At 38.0% G+C, this 17,501-nt stretch overlaps 1 protein-coding gene and 1 long non-coding RNA gene across 2 annotated transcripts; both read right to left on the bottom strand.

Moving 5' to 3' along the window:
- Positions 1 to 301: 301 nt before the first annotated feature.
- Positions 302 to 1,922, bottom strand: LOC148791162 (uncharacterized). Its single transcript, XR_016077976.1, has 3 exons — positions 1,630 to 1,922; positions 1,384 to 1,446; positions 302 to 756 (listed from the first exon to the last, which is right to left on the bottom strand). It is a non-coding gene; the product is annotated as an uncharacterized LOC148791162 (long non-coding RNA).
- A 2,849-nt stretch (positions 1,923 to 4,771) lies between these two features.
- Positions 4,772 to 5,338, bottom strand: LOC104606896 (uncharacterized). The gene has a single exon (XM_010272312.3). It carries the CDS (start codon positions 5,336 to 5,338, stop codon positions 4,772 to 4,774), a length of 567 nt encoding a protein of 188 aa, XP_010270614.1.
- Positions 5,339 to 17,501: the final 12,163 nt, after the last annotated feature.

Raw genomic sequence — 17,501 nt, 5'->3', positions numbered from 1 at the left:
ACAATATAATAATAATAGTAAATTGCTAAGAATTTTAATAATTAATAATATTAAATGACACGTAATAATATTAATATTAATAATAAATGAGTAGTAACATTAATGATATTTGATAATATTAACAACAATATTAATAACATTTAATAATAAGTAATAATATCAATAACAATTAATATTAATAAAAGTAATATTCAAAACTTAATAATTATAAAATAATATTAACATTAATTAATAATAATTAATATTAACAAAATAATATTCAAAATTTAATAATTAATAAAATAGTAACTATAATAATTAATAAAATCAAATAATATTTGAAACTTAATATTTTTATTAATAAAATAATACACTCGGGTGGGGAAGCAAAAGCCAATCCCATCTGGGACAAGCAAATCATAAATCCCATAAACTTAAAGAGTTGAGAATCAATAACACAATCTGATTTCTGAAGTAATTTATAGCTGAAACCCAAGAACCCAATCTACAAAGAGTAAGGTCAAAACAACTCATCAGAGCTTGTCCTTTTGTTATTGAACAGTGTATTGTTCCTTTCCCCCCAGATAGACCCAATTACCACAACAAGAATTGACTTCAAAACGCAAACTTGGAAAGACCTGGGAGGCACCAACTACAGAGCACATCCTTTACCGAGCCTGACATCGCCCAACTAGCCCCAGCAACTTTAATAAAATGAAGCCAGATTGACCAAGCAGCCAGACAATGAATGTACAGGTGGTCAATGGATTCATCCACCTGTCCCAATAATAGAACGCATCAGCACAACAATACACCATGTTCATGTACTTTTAGAGAGCTCATAGGCTAAGCACTTCAAAAGTCCAACCCTTGAATATCCTATCTCTTCCTGAACAAATAAAAGTCAATTTCTGGATTCATCTTCATTCCTACCCCCTCATAATTCTCTCTTTTCCGGCACAATTTCCAGCCTTCAAGTTGATAGATGTTCAGGATTCACATGAAGAAGGTTAAGTGTTTTTTAACAAATGATCAAACAATAACTCTTGTCTTCTTGACATAAACAGGAAAGATATTGAAGGAGGATGCTAGTACACCCTTGCTGAGCTAGGGAAAATCAAACTTTTCATGCTAGACCCGATGTATGGCATTACATTCTGAAGGAGGTTGCTACCATCCCCCTCCTGAAGTCAAGTTCCATTAAATCAAGTCAGTTTTAAAATTATATATAGTTTATTATACAAACAAAAGCTTTAGTTTCTGAGTATTTTCTTGAATATTTTCTTTTGTTGAATATCTAACATGTTCTTTGAATATGTTAGACAGAGTACAGAAAAAATACAGAAAAAGAACACCAATGAAAGAAATGATTGAAGTTGTAGAAGATGGAGAAGGAGCACTTACCGCCAGTGGTTCGATGCAGCAATGGTTGAAGATGCAGAAGCAAGTGATTGAGCAATTTTGTTTCTATAGATGAAAAGAATATATGTTTATTACTTTTATAATTCTATAGATGAAGAGAAATTTTGTTTCTCGCAATACATAAACATGCAACCATTCACAGAGCAAAAGAATCGAAGAAGCATGTATTCATCAGCTGTAAAAAATATATGAAACAAGGGTAAGAGTAGATGGAGATGAAGCACTTACTGTCGGTGGTTCAGTGCAGATGTGGTCGGAGTTGCATGCAGGCAGTGAGTGGTGAAGCAAACAGTGGTGGTCGGAGTTACAAAGGCAAGTGGAGAAGAAGGGGCAGCAGTAGTGCTCGGAGTTATAAAGGCGAGCGAAAAAGAAGGGGCAGCAATAGTGCTTTGTAAGAGAAGTTGCAACAATAAAAGAAATTGGGTTTACGTTTCGTAAACATTAGATGCGAAGTATGGGATCAGTCTTCATAGCATCCACGAGATAGCATGGATTGGTCTACACCACAGGCAACCTGAACGTGCTAAGCCACCGTTGTGTGTTTTAAAACGTAACATCTCGTGATCATTCTACGGGGACGGAATCTAATAGGCACATCAAAATAAGCATGTTATATTAAATGAGCACTTGATAAATATTTTGACAACTGTCAAAAGCGGGTATTAATCTTTTTCAAGGGTGGGGTGAGGGTATTTAAAGGGACAGGTATCAAAAAAATTTTCAAAGTGTTCATTGAACGTGCTTACAATTTCGTGCCTACCTCATATGAAACCCATTCTACGATACCCAATACCATCTTAGTGCCAAAAGAATTTTTGGAAAGAGAGGGATTCCTGCATGGTTCTTGTAGAGATTTAGCAATAACTATTTCTACATGGCAAATTCCAACACGTACGTGGGAATTTTTCATTTCGATAAGAACTGAAAGGGTAGGAGTAGGATTCAAATTTCAGCAATAACTATTTCTATTTATACATGTTTCCTTTTACTCTAACCCTGTGTTTGGTTTGAAGGAAAAAGTAGGGGAACGCAGGGAAACCTATATAAATATGAAGGGTAAATATTACTTTTACCTCTACTTGGGTTTCATTCAAATACTAAGGGTTTGTTTGATTTGTGGGAAAAGGGGTTTGGAATTGGAATCAGAATGGTCAATTTCAATTTCAGCTGTTTGGTTGGGTCAAATTGGAATTCCATTCATAATCCTGGTGGAATGACATTCCTCCATGAGGGAATGGTCATTCCCTCCCCCTCCTCTGGGAATGAGAATCAATTCCAATCAGTTCTAATTCTGATTCTGAATCCAATTTTAGACTGAACCAAACAGGTGAAGGGAATAGACCATTCTGATTCTGATTCCAAAGAAATTCAATTACAATTCTAATTCCAACTGTAAACCAAACAGACCCTAAAACGATAGATTTAGATTGATCCATCAACTTATTCACCCCATATAGTTTGAGGTTAATTACGTATTCCATCTTTATACTCATTTTCTGTCAATTTTAGTGAGAGGAAGTGTTAACATATATGACATCTTATATAAAACTTTCCAAAATTCAATTTTGTCATTTTTGTGCCAACTTTTTGTGCATGTTATATGGATAGTATACCCCGAAAGGTATATTTCTTCAGCGGACAATTCTTCTATAACATTTAAGTGTGAATAAAAAGTTTAAAATAAGTGAAAGAAACAATTATAGGTAAAATTTGAGAAGGTCAAACTATATCCAGTGCTCATAGATGAGATCATTTTTTGAATTTCAAAATATGTTTTAAAGGCAAATTTGATACTTTATTACTCTGAAAAAATTTCATAAAATGGTACTTATTTCTACCTTGATTGGTTCTATCTATTCCTGGATAAACCCCCAATTGCATGGTCAAAGAGGGCATAAGTCATCAGGTAAATATGAGGGAAGGTCTTAGTAACTAATTGTTACCGGGGGGAGGTTTGAAGCCAAATAAAAAAATTAAAAAGAAAACTAGGACTAGGAGAGGTATAAGTAATTTATGCTTAAGGCCTCATTCGTTTATCGCCATTCTGGGTAAAATTTACTCAGTAAAGTTTATTTACCCATGTTCTTTTAGTTGAAACTTACCTGAAACTTACCCAGGTAAATTTTACACTCCAACTTATTCATGTTCTTTTGTCTCACCAACTTTTCTGGGTAAGAGGTCAATATGTTATACTATTGTCAAAATTACCCTTTTAGCCTAAATGAATGTTTTTTGTGGAGGTTTTGTTTTATAAACCTATGTAATAGGTCCATGCCATATCAAAAGGAACCCAATCAATCACAAACCAATCACTATTGCCAACATTACCCTTTTTAGAGGTTTTCTTAATACCACTAATCATAGAAAGATCTTAACACCACTAATCGTTAAATTAAATTAAGAACACAGGGTATTTTCGATTAACTAAAACACCCCACGATGGAAAAGTAAACTTACCCACTTTTGAGGTGGATAAATTTTTCCCACGTAAGTGGCCTTTAAACTTACCTAGGGGAAATTTTATTTTCCGTGGACCTTACACGTTTTTGTAAAAGAACATGGAAAAATGGGTCAACTTTCCCACCTCAACTTAGCGATAAACGAATGGGGCCTAAATGAAGTATTAACTGAATAATATCCCCTGTGTGATTTTTTTTTTTTTTGAGTATAAGACATTAAATTAAATTTATATAAATGCATTAGCATAGCTTAAGTCCGAGCTAAACCAGATCAGTTCAGAGTAACTGATCACTTAATTCACATCAATTAATTAAATACTAGCATTTGCTAGAATAATAATTGAAGGGCAAAATAGATAAAGATAAAATTTAGAAAGATTCTAGAAAATGGGAGGTCCAAAACATTGTAATGGGGAGGAACCCCCATTTTCTCTCTCTCTCTCTCCCGTATCCCCTCTTCTCCTCTCTCCTGCCATTCTCTTCCGGACGTTCGGAAGCTTGACCACCATTGTTTTTGAAACTTTGAAAATATGTTTCAAAAACAAGGCAGAATCATCTGGTTTGAAAACAAAGAGAGCATACCTCATCAGGTAAACCCGAGGGAAGGTCTTTGTAACTAATTGAAACCAGGGGAGGTTTGCAGAAGAGAAACAAATGAATTAAGAAAGAAACTTTAAAACCAAAGTGCAAAAGGGATGATTAGGGCAGATCCCAATTTTGATAAAGGAGCACATCCTTTGTTAAAATTTCAATTTTGGCCTGTTCACTAAATGGGTGTGAAAAAAAAAATGAAAAGAAAAAAATTAATGAACAAGAAATTTTTGATTTCTTATTAAAGTTAATGGTATTAGTACGTTAAAAAAAAAAAAAACCCTCTCTTTGTAAGAACACAAAGATTTGTTTTTTCTTTTTCACTCAAGTACGCAGCCTTCATAGATGGTGCTCAACCTCATTTTAAACGACCGCACCGCTAGTCTAGCCCGCCTAGAGGCGCTTCTCTGTAACTTAGCAACAGACCCATATCTCGAAACCCTGACCTCCTTACTCTGGAACCTCTTGCAATCATCATCAACCTCACCTTCTTCTACTCTCGCGTCCACCTCAAAAATTGCAGGCGAAACTCGAATCCTCTTACCCCTCCTACCCGTTTTCTTTGATTCATGGGTGAGGGCAGTACTGGCTTTCACGGCCAATGCTGCCATGTCGGAAGCCGTCAGGCGGTAGTGCAACCGGGTGAGGGGGAGAACGAAGTAGAGCTGTCCAGGCTGGAGTTGCTGGGCGGGGTGCAAGGGTGGAATTAGAGAGTCGTAGAAAAGCTTATCGGAGTTGCAGATGAAGCACGGCGACGTCTCCACTTCGAGGGCCTGGGATACCGTAACGGGGGATGCGTACTCGCGGAGCTTGCCGTCGGCGGAGATGACTTTGACTGTTGGGGAAGCAGAGGAATCGCTGGATTCGGAGGACAAGCAGGAGCCCATCTTCGAGACGGTTAGACAGTAAGTGTTTGGGAAAATTCCTGTGAAAGCCAAAAGACAGAGAGAGGGAGAGGGTGGGAGTTTTTTATTGATAAGCGAGGACGGAGGACGAGGAGAGGTGGTCTGAACTCTGGACTCAGGTGGGAGGGTTTAAAAGGGGAGGAGACGGGGAGGGAAGGTGGGGACTTGCTTCGGCAGCGAAGCCGTCATTAACGAATTGGTGAAAGTGAAACTGATCAGGGGGTTTGATTTGATGGTTTTTGTTTTTGACGTGGTAGTCGTCAAATTATACGATGAAACGCGGCCTCACTTCAGCTCTGACAATTTGGATTCTTGACCGGAATTAAGAGATAGGCGTAAGCCTACCTCCTCTCCTGAATCCTGACGAGACTCCACAGCTGATTGAGGTGGAGCCAGGCGAGCGCCAGTTTCGATTGTGGATGAGTGCCAATCTAAATCAAGGGGTTTTAGTTTTACCGTACAGTTATGGTCGTATTATTATAGAGGAAATGAAGGGTTCTGTGTCAAGGCCACATCTGATAATCCCTATCCCTAAGGTTCACCCTTGGTTCGTAACCCCTAAATAGTTTTAGGGCCTGTTTGGTTGGTAGGGTTAGGGGTTTGAAATTGGAATTGGAAATTTGGAATGAAATTATTCTAATTTCAACTGTTTGGTGGAACTGAATTGAAATTTTATTTTCATTCTTAGTGGAATCTGGATTGGCATTCCCCCATTTGAGACCTGAGAGAATGACTATTCCCTCCCCCTCCCTCGGAAATAGAATCCAATTCTAATTGATAATTGTCATTCGAATTCTTATTTAAACCAAACACACTGTGAAAATAGACGATTCCAAATCAAATTCTAAAAGATTTTAAGTATGGTTCTTATAAACCAAACGGATCCTTGATTAAGCTGCGTGTAACCGCCGCTAGGTAAGGTAAGAGTTACGAGTTATGAGCAACAGATAAATTGGTGTGGATCGCGTGAGGCCGGGGTTTGTTTTTCTAATTTCTAGCGAACCGCGTGAGAGTCAAGGGTCAACTTAAAAGTGCCGTTTGTTTTTGGGGGAAGATTGTTTGTATATCATCAGCCGAGAACACGTGGGGATGCGCCGTGAGACATTGTGGGGCGCACATGTGAACTCCAATTTGTCATGCGGCTCCATTAACTACGGAGTGCAGGTGAAATCTTAGAAGAAGTATCAATCAGCCTAGATCAGAATTTTCTAAGCCCAAAGTACAGGGGAATGCATCGTGACTGTGAATTGATACTAAATTTACGGACAGGATGTAGTTTATAGGGGAAAGGAGTAGTTGTGGGAGTTGAAATTCAGAATTCTGCATCGTATCCGTACTCCGAATCTTATGAATATTGATTCTCAGTTTCCCACTCAACGAACTTTGGTCCCTTGATTGGCCGGCAGGCCAAGATCATCATACATCATATCAACTTTGCTTTAACACAACTTAACAGTCCAAAAATATTTACTGGATTGGGTTAGATTGGAACTGGTCCATCTATAATAAATTTACATTGAAACGGATTGGACTGAACCAATATTCGGTCCATTGATAAAAGATGTGAATACAAGTATCAATGGATTTGAACAAATTGATCAATCTAAACATCAAATTGGATTTATCCAAAATATTTTTCGAATTGAATTACACCTAAACTATCTGTAATAGATTCATATTGGACTGGATTAGATTAGGCCAAATCCGGTCCAATTAACACACCTTATTCAAGGGTGCAAGGCAGGCCGAGTAATGTTGGGGGGAAATACTAACCCAACCCTAAGGTTCAGTTTGGAACGAGTCCAGATACAAATACGTATATATTTAGAAATACAAAATATGAGGCTTTTACAAAATGTTTTTTGTTCCTAAATTCGTGTTAATTCTAGCTTCAAAGTTATTAGGTATAAAAAGAATATCGTTATTATGATTTAGAAAAGTTTTTCTTTTAAACTTAAACTTATTACATATATCATACATACACACATGCATTTATATTTATATACACAAATTACATTTTGTGCTGACTTATCAGATGATTTGAAGAATATGACATAGGGATGATCATGGGCCAGGCTCGGGCCTGGTTTTGCACTTATGATAAGGGTTATAGTTTAGACCTGGGCCCGGCTTAGACCAGGGTTCCGGGCCTGTAACATAAGCCCTAGCCCAGTTCTACATGGCCTGGGCTTGATTTTGGGCCAATGCTTTTCATATATAAAACATTACATAGTTATAATATTTTATATTAAATGACATAACATGCATATAAACTTATTTTATACATTATATAATATAAATTATACAAATCATGTTATAATATTTATATATAAAATATATAATATAACGTAAAATAATTTGTATACATTATACAGAAAATGCGTAAGTTTAAATATATTAGAGCTAGCCCGGAATTAAAATATTAAGTCCAAATCTGACCTAAAATTTACAGATCAAACCTAAATACAAAACCCAGGCCCAAGTCCAGAATTTTCAGACCGAGCCGGACTGGGCTGAAATGATCACCCCTAAGTCCTAATATGACACAACAAGGGGAGCGCAATGGATCCCAACTACCTACTTTCCAGCTGACTTTAATGGAGGATTCTAGATAGTAAGTGTAGTGTTAGCCATGTGACAAGTATGGCGCAACATGAGGCCCATGATTTTCGATCTACATCACTAATTAATTAATTCACCTAATGGAACAAAAGGTATTTTTATTTTATTTTATTTTGTAGGGTGGGTTTTGTCAACTCATGTGTTGTTCCTTTTCTCTTTTTCATATATCAGCAACAACATATTTGTCAAACTGTTGTCCCTTCATTGCTTTACTTCCATGTGTTTTTTTAATTAAATGCTTTTAACTATATAAATATGTACCAAAACTTTTGTATCCTGAATATTTAATTAATTTTAGGGTTTTTCTTAATCATAAATTTCTAAAAAAAAAGTCTTTCAATTGCCACCTAACTAATTAATAAACAATTTTGTGACGATCCCCACTCGTAGTTGTAGGGCTTAATTACTCAATACTCACCTTGAAACGTTCCGGATCCGGCCCGTGAATTAATTACATACTTGTTTTGGCATTTCGTCAACTCTGCTGTGTAGTGGTGTAGAAAAAAAAATAAACAAATAAAATTCAGCCTTAAATAGCATCGTTTTTTCAATTGACAAAATTTATTTTCAACGATGTGGTTATTTGAATGGCTGAGGTCGTGAATAATTCGAATAAGTTAGCCAAATGTGAATGTAGAATTGACTTACGTTAATAACTCATACGCAAGGATAAAATAACGGTGACGTGGAGGGCTTGAATCGAGACTTAAATAGCTTAATTAAAGCTGTCGTGTTGCCATAAGTAAATATTATAAAAAACTGAAATTAGTTTATTGTACTGACCGTACCTTCTCGTATGACTTTCAGCAACTTAGATCAGTTGGTGGCGTTTGGTGAGTCTTTTGGTGTTTTGGGTTTTCATGAGTTTGAGTTTGAAAGACACCAAAACCCAGTTTTTTTGCCTTTGTTAACCAAAAGTTAGTAATACAAGGAGTCGGGATCTGCTACTCATTATATTGGGTGTTTCTCACATCGACCTTACATCATGTTCCAGCCATACATTAGCAACATCTTTCGTATTTGCATGTTATTATTCGTGGGAGGTGTTCCCGATATACAGTGAGATGAAGCTGTAAGGTTATTGTAAGGAACATTCTTTGAGAGCAGATCCCAATTTTATGGAAGATGCATGTGTGGAAAGATCCGAAAAGACTAAAAATATCGAATTTCGAAAAGCTTTAAATGAAGCTTTTTAGTTTTTTGACATAATAAATAGGCTCTTAACGTGTTTTTAAAAGCTCAATAGATCAAATCCCTTACCAAATGATCTTTATCTTTAAAATTAAGATCCTAAAAGCTTAATACAATTTTTGGTTATCTAAGCTTTTGGAAGATCGTTCTACAAAGATCTGTCAAATGGCACCTAGATATAAAGCTTAATACGTCTCTTCCCTTCCTTTGGGTGCTTTTATTTCGTTTCTAATTGTCTTGGGTGGGAGGTCTCTTCCCCGTCATATATAATTTTTTGCATTGCTATCAAAAAGATCTTGGAGATAATAAGAATCTTTGAGTACCACCTCCTTTCAGTGGGTTAGATGGATGGGCTACATTACGTATATGTTTGGCATCGATACTGCAGCCCTATTTTCTCAGAAAAAGGTGCTGCTGATGTGTGGGTTGGAAACATCATTTTTTGAAAAAAACAGTGTCTTTTTTTGTTTGAGTAGGACGTTTTCTGGAGTAACAATAATTTTTTCCGTTTGGAACCAATGTTCTAGGAAACATTTTCAGCACTGGTACTCATTATTCAGTATCATATCACTGCCTTGTGGACAACAACGAGCCATAACTCCAGAAAACGTCAAATTTAATGTTGCTCCAAACTATACCTTCTCAATTTTCGAAGTATAATTTGGAGCATTATTTTTTTATTGAAAAACGATTTCAAACAAATGTTTATTTCCTGAAACACCATTTTTTCCGACATAGCGCTAATATGCCGTGTTTTCTAAAACAAACAGACGCTAGTACATTAAACATGGATAGTACCATCTCCTTTGAATGAGGACCACACACATAGATACAAAGGCCCCGAACTGTAAGACTATCTGATACGTGGAGGCTATTTTCTTGCCTCAAAGAAAAGTCTATCACTATCACTAGTAGCTTTATTCCCAAGATATTGACTACTAAATATTAGTTATTATTTATTCTAAGTAGACGTGATGACTACTCTTATTTTATTTTTAATTAATTTTTACCTTTATATATGCAAGGAGAAATACACAAGGAAGAGCAATTCTCTTAGCCAAACTCAGTTGGGGAAGATATATGAGAATGACACCACATATTCAAGGGGATTTGATGGAGGATTACCTCGCCTGTCTAAATTTCCACATGTTTTTTGCATGTAGTGGTGTCCTTTTTTTTAGGTTTTATAAATGTCCTTTTGTAATTTGTTATTCTGGTGGTGACTGGAAATTGGGATTTGGGATGGAAGTCTTGTATTTACATAATTAATAAGTCCATTGTCAAGTAATAAGCTTTCATTTCTCCCTTCGCCAACTAAAAGAAAGAGAATAAATCAAAAAGGAAATCTGCATTCATACAAGAGAGGAAAAATATCCACTATGAAATAAGAGATACAAAATGTTACTTTCACTCAACCCTAATTCTACACAACTAATTATTTAAATAAATGAAAAAGTAAAGTATGCCAGAATTACACAAAGGGCTTTCTTCCTTCCATAAATACATACAATACAAGTCTTTAAAATTTTTCAATATTATAAATATATCCCTGTAATCAGTGTTTTTGAATTGTCGTTGATTCAGATTGTCAGACTGTTCGGCTCAGAAACCATCTAGGCAATTGGTTCTGTTTCACCCTTAACCCAATCCTTAGCAAAAAAAAAAAAAAACATTAATTTGAACAATGATCCACTTATCTTAATTGAACCGTCAACCTGTTTGACCCATTCAACGGTTATTGGATGTTTTCTTTTTTTAATTTTTTAAGTTAGAACAAGTCATCATATATGCACCTAACTTCTACCACCATGTTACAATTTAATTTAGAAATGTTAACAACTATGAATCCAAATAAAAAATAAAATACACAGCAAATTAAGTTGAGAATTAGGGAAAAATTTTTGCTCTTGAATGAATGAAGTGGAGCACCCCATACTAGATACATAAACCAGTATTACATCAAAGGCTCTCTCTCTCTCTCTCTCTCTGAGGCTGACATTGCATTTGTTGTGCACTTCCATTTCTTCTATGGCCCTTTTCGTTTATCAGTAAATGGGAAGGGTGGAGTTTTTACAGCATTCTAGGTCCTACGGTAAAGAGTCACTTATTTAGATAAAACTTATCCATCTCCCATGTGGATAAGTTACTTTCTCTAGGAAAAAATTATAAAATGTAATGGGACAAATATGCCCATTTTAACATAGTTAAAAAGATAATTATATTACTTACTAAGGAATCAAAAACAATACCCTTGTTACTTACTAAGGACAAATATGCCCATTTTAACATAGTTAAAAAGATAATTATATTACTTACTAAGGAATCAAAAACAATACCCTTGTTACTTACTAAGGACAAATATGCCCATTTTAACATAGGTAAAAAGATAATTATATTACTTACTAAGGAATCAAAAACAATACCCTTGTTAATTTCTACAAGCGGGTGTCCCATTAAGGGAGTACATGTCAATTTTTGCAGAAAAAACTTGTAAATCTTTTTATGTGATTATAAGTTTATAGCTCGGTTTTTCTTTAAAAAGTTTTTAACTTCTATGTATTTGAACTAAATGTGGTGAACTTTTTAATTTGATACATTCACCACATGGGTCGATTGAAGGGTTTTTTTTTTTTTTCTAGCCATGGATCGATTGAAGGTTTAGGCAAGTAGGCAAAAATTATTTAATAATTTATGCATCTCAAGGAGTGAGGGACCCTTACACGAACATAACTTGTCATTCATAGAACATGACTCTTAATCTACCGTATGTACAACTCCGATCCCATTAAAACCTGTTTGAGATTAAGGGGGTATTTTGTAGTATGGATGAAAAATTGGTAGGTGTCGACTGGTCCACATCACACCTTGTGGCAGATACTAATTCACACCATACCACAATCTATAATTGTTCTGAATTGTGGATAGATTGTGTGGATCATACCAATCCACATCCATGGTGGTGTTCTGTAGGTGTAGTGTGGACCACTTTTTTATTCCACTAGTAATTAAGCACATTTGTTGCACGTAAGAAAATTTTCTTCATATTAATTACTTGAATTTTAGATATATCATAGTTAAGATAGAAATTGAAAATTAAGAAAACTAACAATTTGGTTAAAATAAACGTAAATGCTTGTAGTAATGTTTATGCATATTGCACATGGAAATTTTAAATTATACTAACAATTATTATTATTATTATTATTATTATTAATTTTTGCATTCCATTTCTGTCATAAATAAAAATAATTTTTACTTTAACAATTGATGGTGTGCGGTCTAGATGCTCCTAGCTGGAGGATAGCTCGAACACTGATTGCTTAGTTGGCTAGTCGAAACTGCAAGACAGATCGATCAGAGAACTCGGGCTGGCTAGCCCGACGAGGTCGCTCCGATGCTTAAGTCAGTACTGTATGTGAGTAGCGAGTTGAAAGTTTGTATGCAAGTAAGCTACAATGCACAAAATCGCACATACCTAGGTCTCAAGGGCTGAAGCTCTTATATAGATGGGCTGTCGTGGGTGTCGCGAACCACTCCCGGGATCTTCGGCCTGAGCTGTAGGGGTCCATTTTGATCTGCAAGGTGAAAAACGCGCTAACTAATAGGGACTACCGTTTCCCTCTGATTCGGATGGGATGAGGTTAAGGCCTACGGTTACGCAGCATGATCCCAAAAGGTTAGGAGACAACTGGCAAGCTTCTAGAGATCTGCTACGCGTCACTCTGGCAAGCTTGGTCATCCCTAGATACCCGAGCTTAGGTGCAATCCGAGGTGACCGAGATACCCGAGGCGACGCGATCTGTTGAGGTGGCCGAGGATGTTGAGTCATGCGTCTAATCACCAGGTTGTGTCCAAGCTTCAAAGTATCGACACGTATCGGCTCGTATCGGACGATACGTATCATTCTGGGACCCCTCCGATACGCCCCTACAGTGGGTGTATTGGAGGTCTAACCGGTTTAGGGGGTAGAGGAGACCTAAACCAGCCCCCTTGAACAGATTGCAAAAAAATAAAAAAAGGCCTGAAAAACTGTATCGGTTCACCCGATACGCCCATACCGGCGTATCGGGCGTATCGATATTTTGAACCTGGGTTGTGTCCATGTGTATGCTGCTTACTAGGTCGGGCCAAATCACCCCTCATCAGTTAACTTCCGAGAGACCCGGGAATGACGGGGCATGTTTGCAAAATTAGTCGGCGAGCACATCCCGCAAGTCGCCACTTAGACCTCAATCTGGTCAACAAGCCCTCGAGGGAGGTCGCTCCTCGCGTCGAGGCCACTTTGACTGGTGACCAGGCGCTATAGGTCAGCCCTGGACGAGGTGCTGCTAGTCGGCCTAAGTTATGGTCGACGTCGCCAGGTTGGCGGCAGAGGTAGGTCGCCATGCTGGGGTCAAAGTCGGACTACGATATGGGACTCCATTACTTTGGCAAGTCACCGCTTAGGTGGCGTCTGGGTGTTGTCCAACTATTTCGGGATGCCATGTGCCATGGTGTCATTGGAGGGCCAAATCTGCCCTCATCAATTGCCCCCACTCCCGAGCTGAGGGAAGCTCGGCGAAGGGAGTAGATTGTTCCTTTGGCCTGGAATGACTAATTTGATGAGCTCGATGTTGTAGACGTCAATCTAATTTTCTCCTCAGGTCGGATTAGTCTAAGTGTTGAATGCAACCTTACACTAGCCCTCACCATCTTGGTTAATGGGGCATAGGAGCGAACTTATCCGCTTGAGGAGAGGTGGAGAAGATACCCCGAGGGCATCTTCCTTACTAGGGATGCAACTGTCAAGGGGTTATGCTATCTAGTCAAGTACCTCAAGAGCGAAGTTCATCATGCCGGCCTCAAGGAGTTCTGACTACGTGACAGTTTTTTTTAGATCGCTCCCCTTAGGTAGAATTCGACACAATATCCCTCGATCCGGTTCTCGAGAGAGTAGCTGGTGAGTTCAATGCGGAGCCCTAAACCGAAGTGGAGGTTGGCTGTGAAGAGATTGATAACTTTGTGTATCTACCACGGTGCTGAGAGCAAGATGGTCTTCCCTTTGTTTCCTCTTTTCTCTCTCTCTCTCTCTCTCTCTCTTTCTCTTTTGAATGTACAAATGAACTTTGCAAGAAATGAAATACAATTTTTGCCACTTCGTGTAGAATACAATGAATCAATAAAACTTTTCTAAAGCATAGTAAAGGACAACCCGGAGTAATGTAAGCCAAGGTGAACAAGTGTTGTAGGGTACGTGCCCGACCTGCCTATGCACCGGTAAGGCATAGAGTCGTCCCTGCTGCTCATGTGCTTAGAAAGTGACTGGGTCTTATTCATGTTTAGCGCCGAGGTTACTATTTGCTTGGCGTCGTGGCCCTTGGGCTCTGGGAGCAATTCATAGTCCACTCTTCATAATATTATTTAGCCGACATGCGGCCTGACCTGTTCACCTTAGCGGGTGGTCATTCTGTAGTAGCTTCACATATGGTTGTTTCTATGTCATCCTATGAGATTAGCTTCCTAGGTGAGTGCTTGCGAGACCATGGCATACATTTTTTGCCCCCCCTTGTGAGGGTTGTCGATACATAAGTTTTTGTCAGTGTGGGTTGACAGTTCAAGGCCACGGCTGCACTACATTAGCCTTGTAGTGATGCCGGTTGTCCACTCCTACGAGAAGCCACAGGTTGCTCGACTTGCAGGGCAGCTCTGCTGACCATAGGTCGCCAGTTCGCACGAGAGCCTTGGAAGGCTTGACCGGCAAGGACATCCATGTAGTCCGTTGGCCGCTGACTCCCACGGGAGACATGAAGGGCTCAACTTGCAGAGGCGACCTCACGAAATAGAGCTGATGAGGCTTCATCTGGGCTGACTGCTATTGAGGATGAGTTGAGGTTGTTTTGCTACTATCTACTTTATGGCGGTATGAATACATCGAGCTTCTCCCATGCTCACATCTGGAAATTCATGCTTCATCTCATAGAACTACCATGCTTCAATCTCGGCGAGAACCACTGATGGCTCTACTGCGGGGAGAGGGGTGTTCACATGAGGTAGCGGTACTGGGAATGCTGAGTTCGACCTGAACTTGTCTGATTGTCACATGGATTTCTCAAGGTTCACTACGGGTGTTCTTGCCCCCCAGTAATTGATATTTGTTCTAGATGTTGGTGTTGCTCAAAGATGCCATTGGGTTCATAAAAAATGGAAATTAGAGAGTGAGAACTTAGATTTTTAAAAGGTGAGATCTTAGCTTTCTGGAAGATGAGGACTTAGCTTTTTGGAATGTAAGAACTTAGCTTTTTGTAGCGGTTCCCACAGACGACGCTAATTGATGGTGCGCGATTTGGATGCTCCTAACTGGAGGATAGCTCGAATGCCGATTGCTTAGCTAGCTAGTTGAAACTACAAGATAGATGGATTAGAGAACCCAGGGTGGCTAGCCTGGCAAGGTCGCTCCGATGCTTAAGTCAGTATTGTATGTGAGTAGCGAGCTAAAATTTTGTATGGTAATAAGCTAGAATGCACAAAATTGTGCGTACCTGGATCTTAGGGGCTAAAGCTCTTATATAGTTGGGCTACCATGGGTCTTGCAAAATTCTTTGGGATGTTTGGCCTGAGCCGTAGGGGTCCATTTTGCTTTGGAAGACAGAAATCGCACTAATTGATAGGGATTATCATCTCCCTCTGATTAGGATGGGATGAAGTTAAGGCCTACAGTTATGTGACATGATCCTGAAAGGTTAGGAGACAACTGGCAAGCTTCTAGAGATCTACTACGTGTCACTCTGGCAAGCTTGGTCATCCCTAGATATTCGAGCTTCGGTGCTATCCGAGGTTACCGAGATACCCAAGGCGACACGACCTGTTGAGGTGGCTGAGGATGCTGAGTCATGCATCTAATCACCAGGTTGTGTTCAAGGTTCAAAGTATCGACACGTATCGGTTCGTATTGGATGATACGTATCATTCCGGGACCCCTTCGATACGCCCCTACAGTGGGTGTATCGGAGGTTTGGCCGACTTAGGGGGTAGAGGAGACCTAAACTGGCCCCTTGAATCGGTTGTGAAAAAAATAAAAAAAAGGCCTGAATAACTATATCGATCGGCCCGATACGCCCATACCAGCGTGTCGAACGTATCGATATTTTGAACCTGGACTGTATCCACGTGTCCGTCGTTTACTAGGTCGGGCCAAATCACCCCTCATCAGTTAACTTCCGAGAGACTCAGGGATGACGGGGCATGTATGTAGAATTAGTCAGCGAGCACATCCCGCAAGTCGTCACCTAGACCTCAATCAGGTCAGCAAGCCCTCGAGGGAGGTTGCTCCTTGCGTCGAGACCACTTCGATTGGTGACGAGGTGCTACAGGTCGGCGTTGGACGAGGTGCTGCTAGCTGGCCTAAATTATGGTCGAGGTCGCCAGGTCGGAGTCGACGTCGAACTGCGATCTAGGATCATTACTTTGGCAAGTCACCGTTTAGGTGGCGTCTGGGTGTCGTCCATCTATTTCGGGATGCCATGTGTTGTGGTGTCACTAGAGGGACAAATCCGCCCTCATCAACAATTATTTTTATTTAATATGATGAATATATAACATTAGAAATATTCCCAAATGTTTTCAACAAAATTCTGTACCTTTTTCATTTTTCTTTATATTCTATCTTTTTTTTAAATATTTATTATTCAATTATGACATCATGAGTTTCTTTGAAATGTTAGATCATTGACCCACCATCTAAATAAGAAAATAGATTTGCTTCTGGATCAGTTTTAAATTATATAGTTAATCTATATTTTATAAATAATTTTTACTTATTACACCAATATTTTTTTTACATAATATATATATATATATATATATATATATATATATTTGATTACTTGTACTTTTTTAAAGATTTATTGTTTAACTGTCATATCATCAATTAATCCTTTTGACCCAAATTATTAACCCACCATCCAAAAAGGAAAATAGTTTGATTTTGATTTCTAGGTTAACATTAAATTTTGTATTACATTTCCATCATTGATAAAATTATTTCTTTATGTATAATTCTTATTCTTGTTCAATATATTGAACTTATAATATTAGAGATGTACCTAATATTTTATTTTTTTATAAATGTATAACATTAATTATGTTCCCAAAATTTTTCTTTTTTTAATTTTAGTGATTCTTTGTATTTTCTATTTTTGAAAATTTTATTATTTGACTATGGAATCATTTCATTTCTAAGTTGATTTTAAATTTGGTATTCCATTTTCATCTTTAATAAAACTAATTCTTATATTTCATACTTATTTTTGTTTATTATAATGAATATACAATATTAGAGATATGCCCAATTCTT

This window comes from Nelumbo nucifera, chromosome 6 (genome assembly GCF_055504915.1).
Source record: "Nelumbo nucifera cultivar China Antique chromosome 6, China Antique-T2T, whole genome shotgun sequence".
In the NCBI taxonomy this organism is placed as follows: domain Eukaryota; kingdom Viridiplantae; phylum Streptophyta; class Magnoliopsida; order Proteales; family Nelumbonaceae; genus Nelumbo; species Nelumbo nucifera.
Note: the sequence above shows the minus strand (reverse complement) of the source record. Positions and strands in the feature narration are given on the sequence as shown.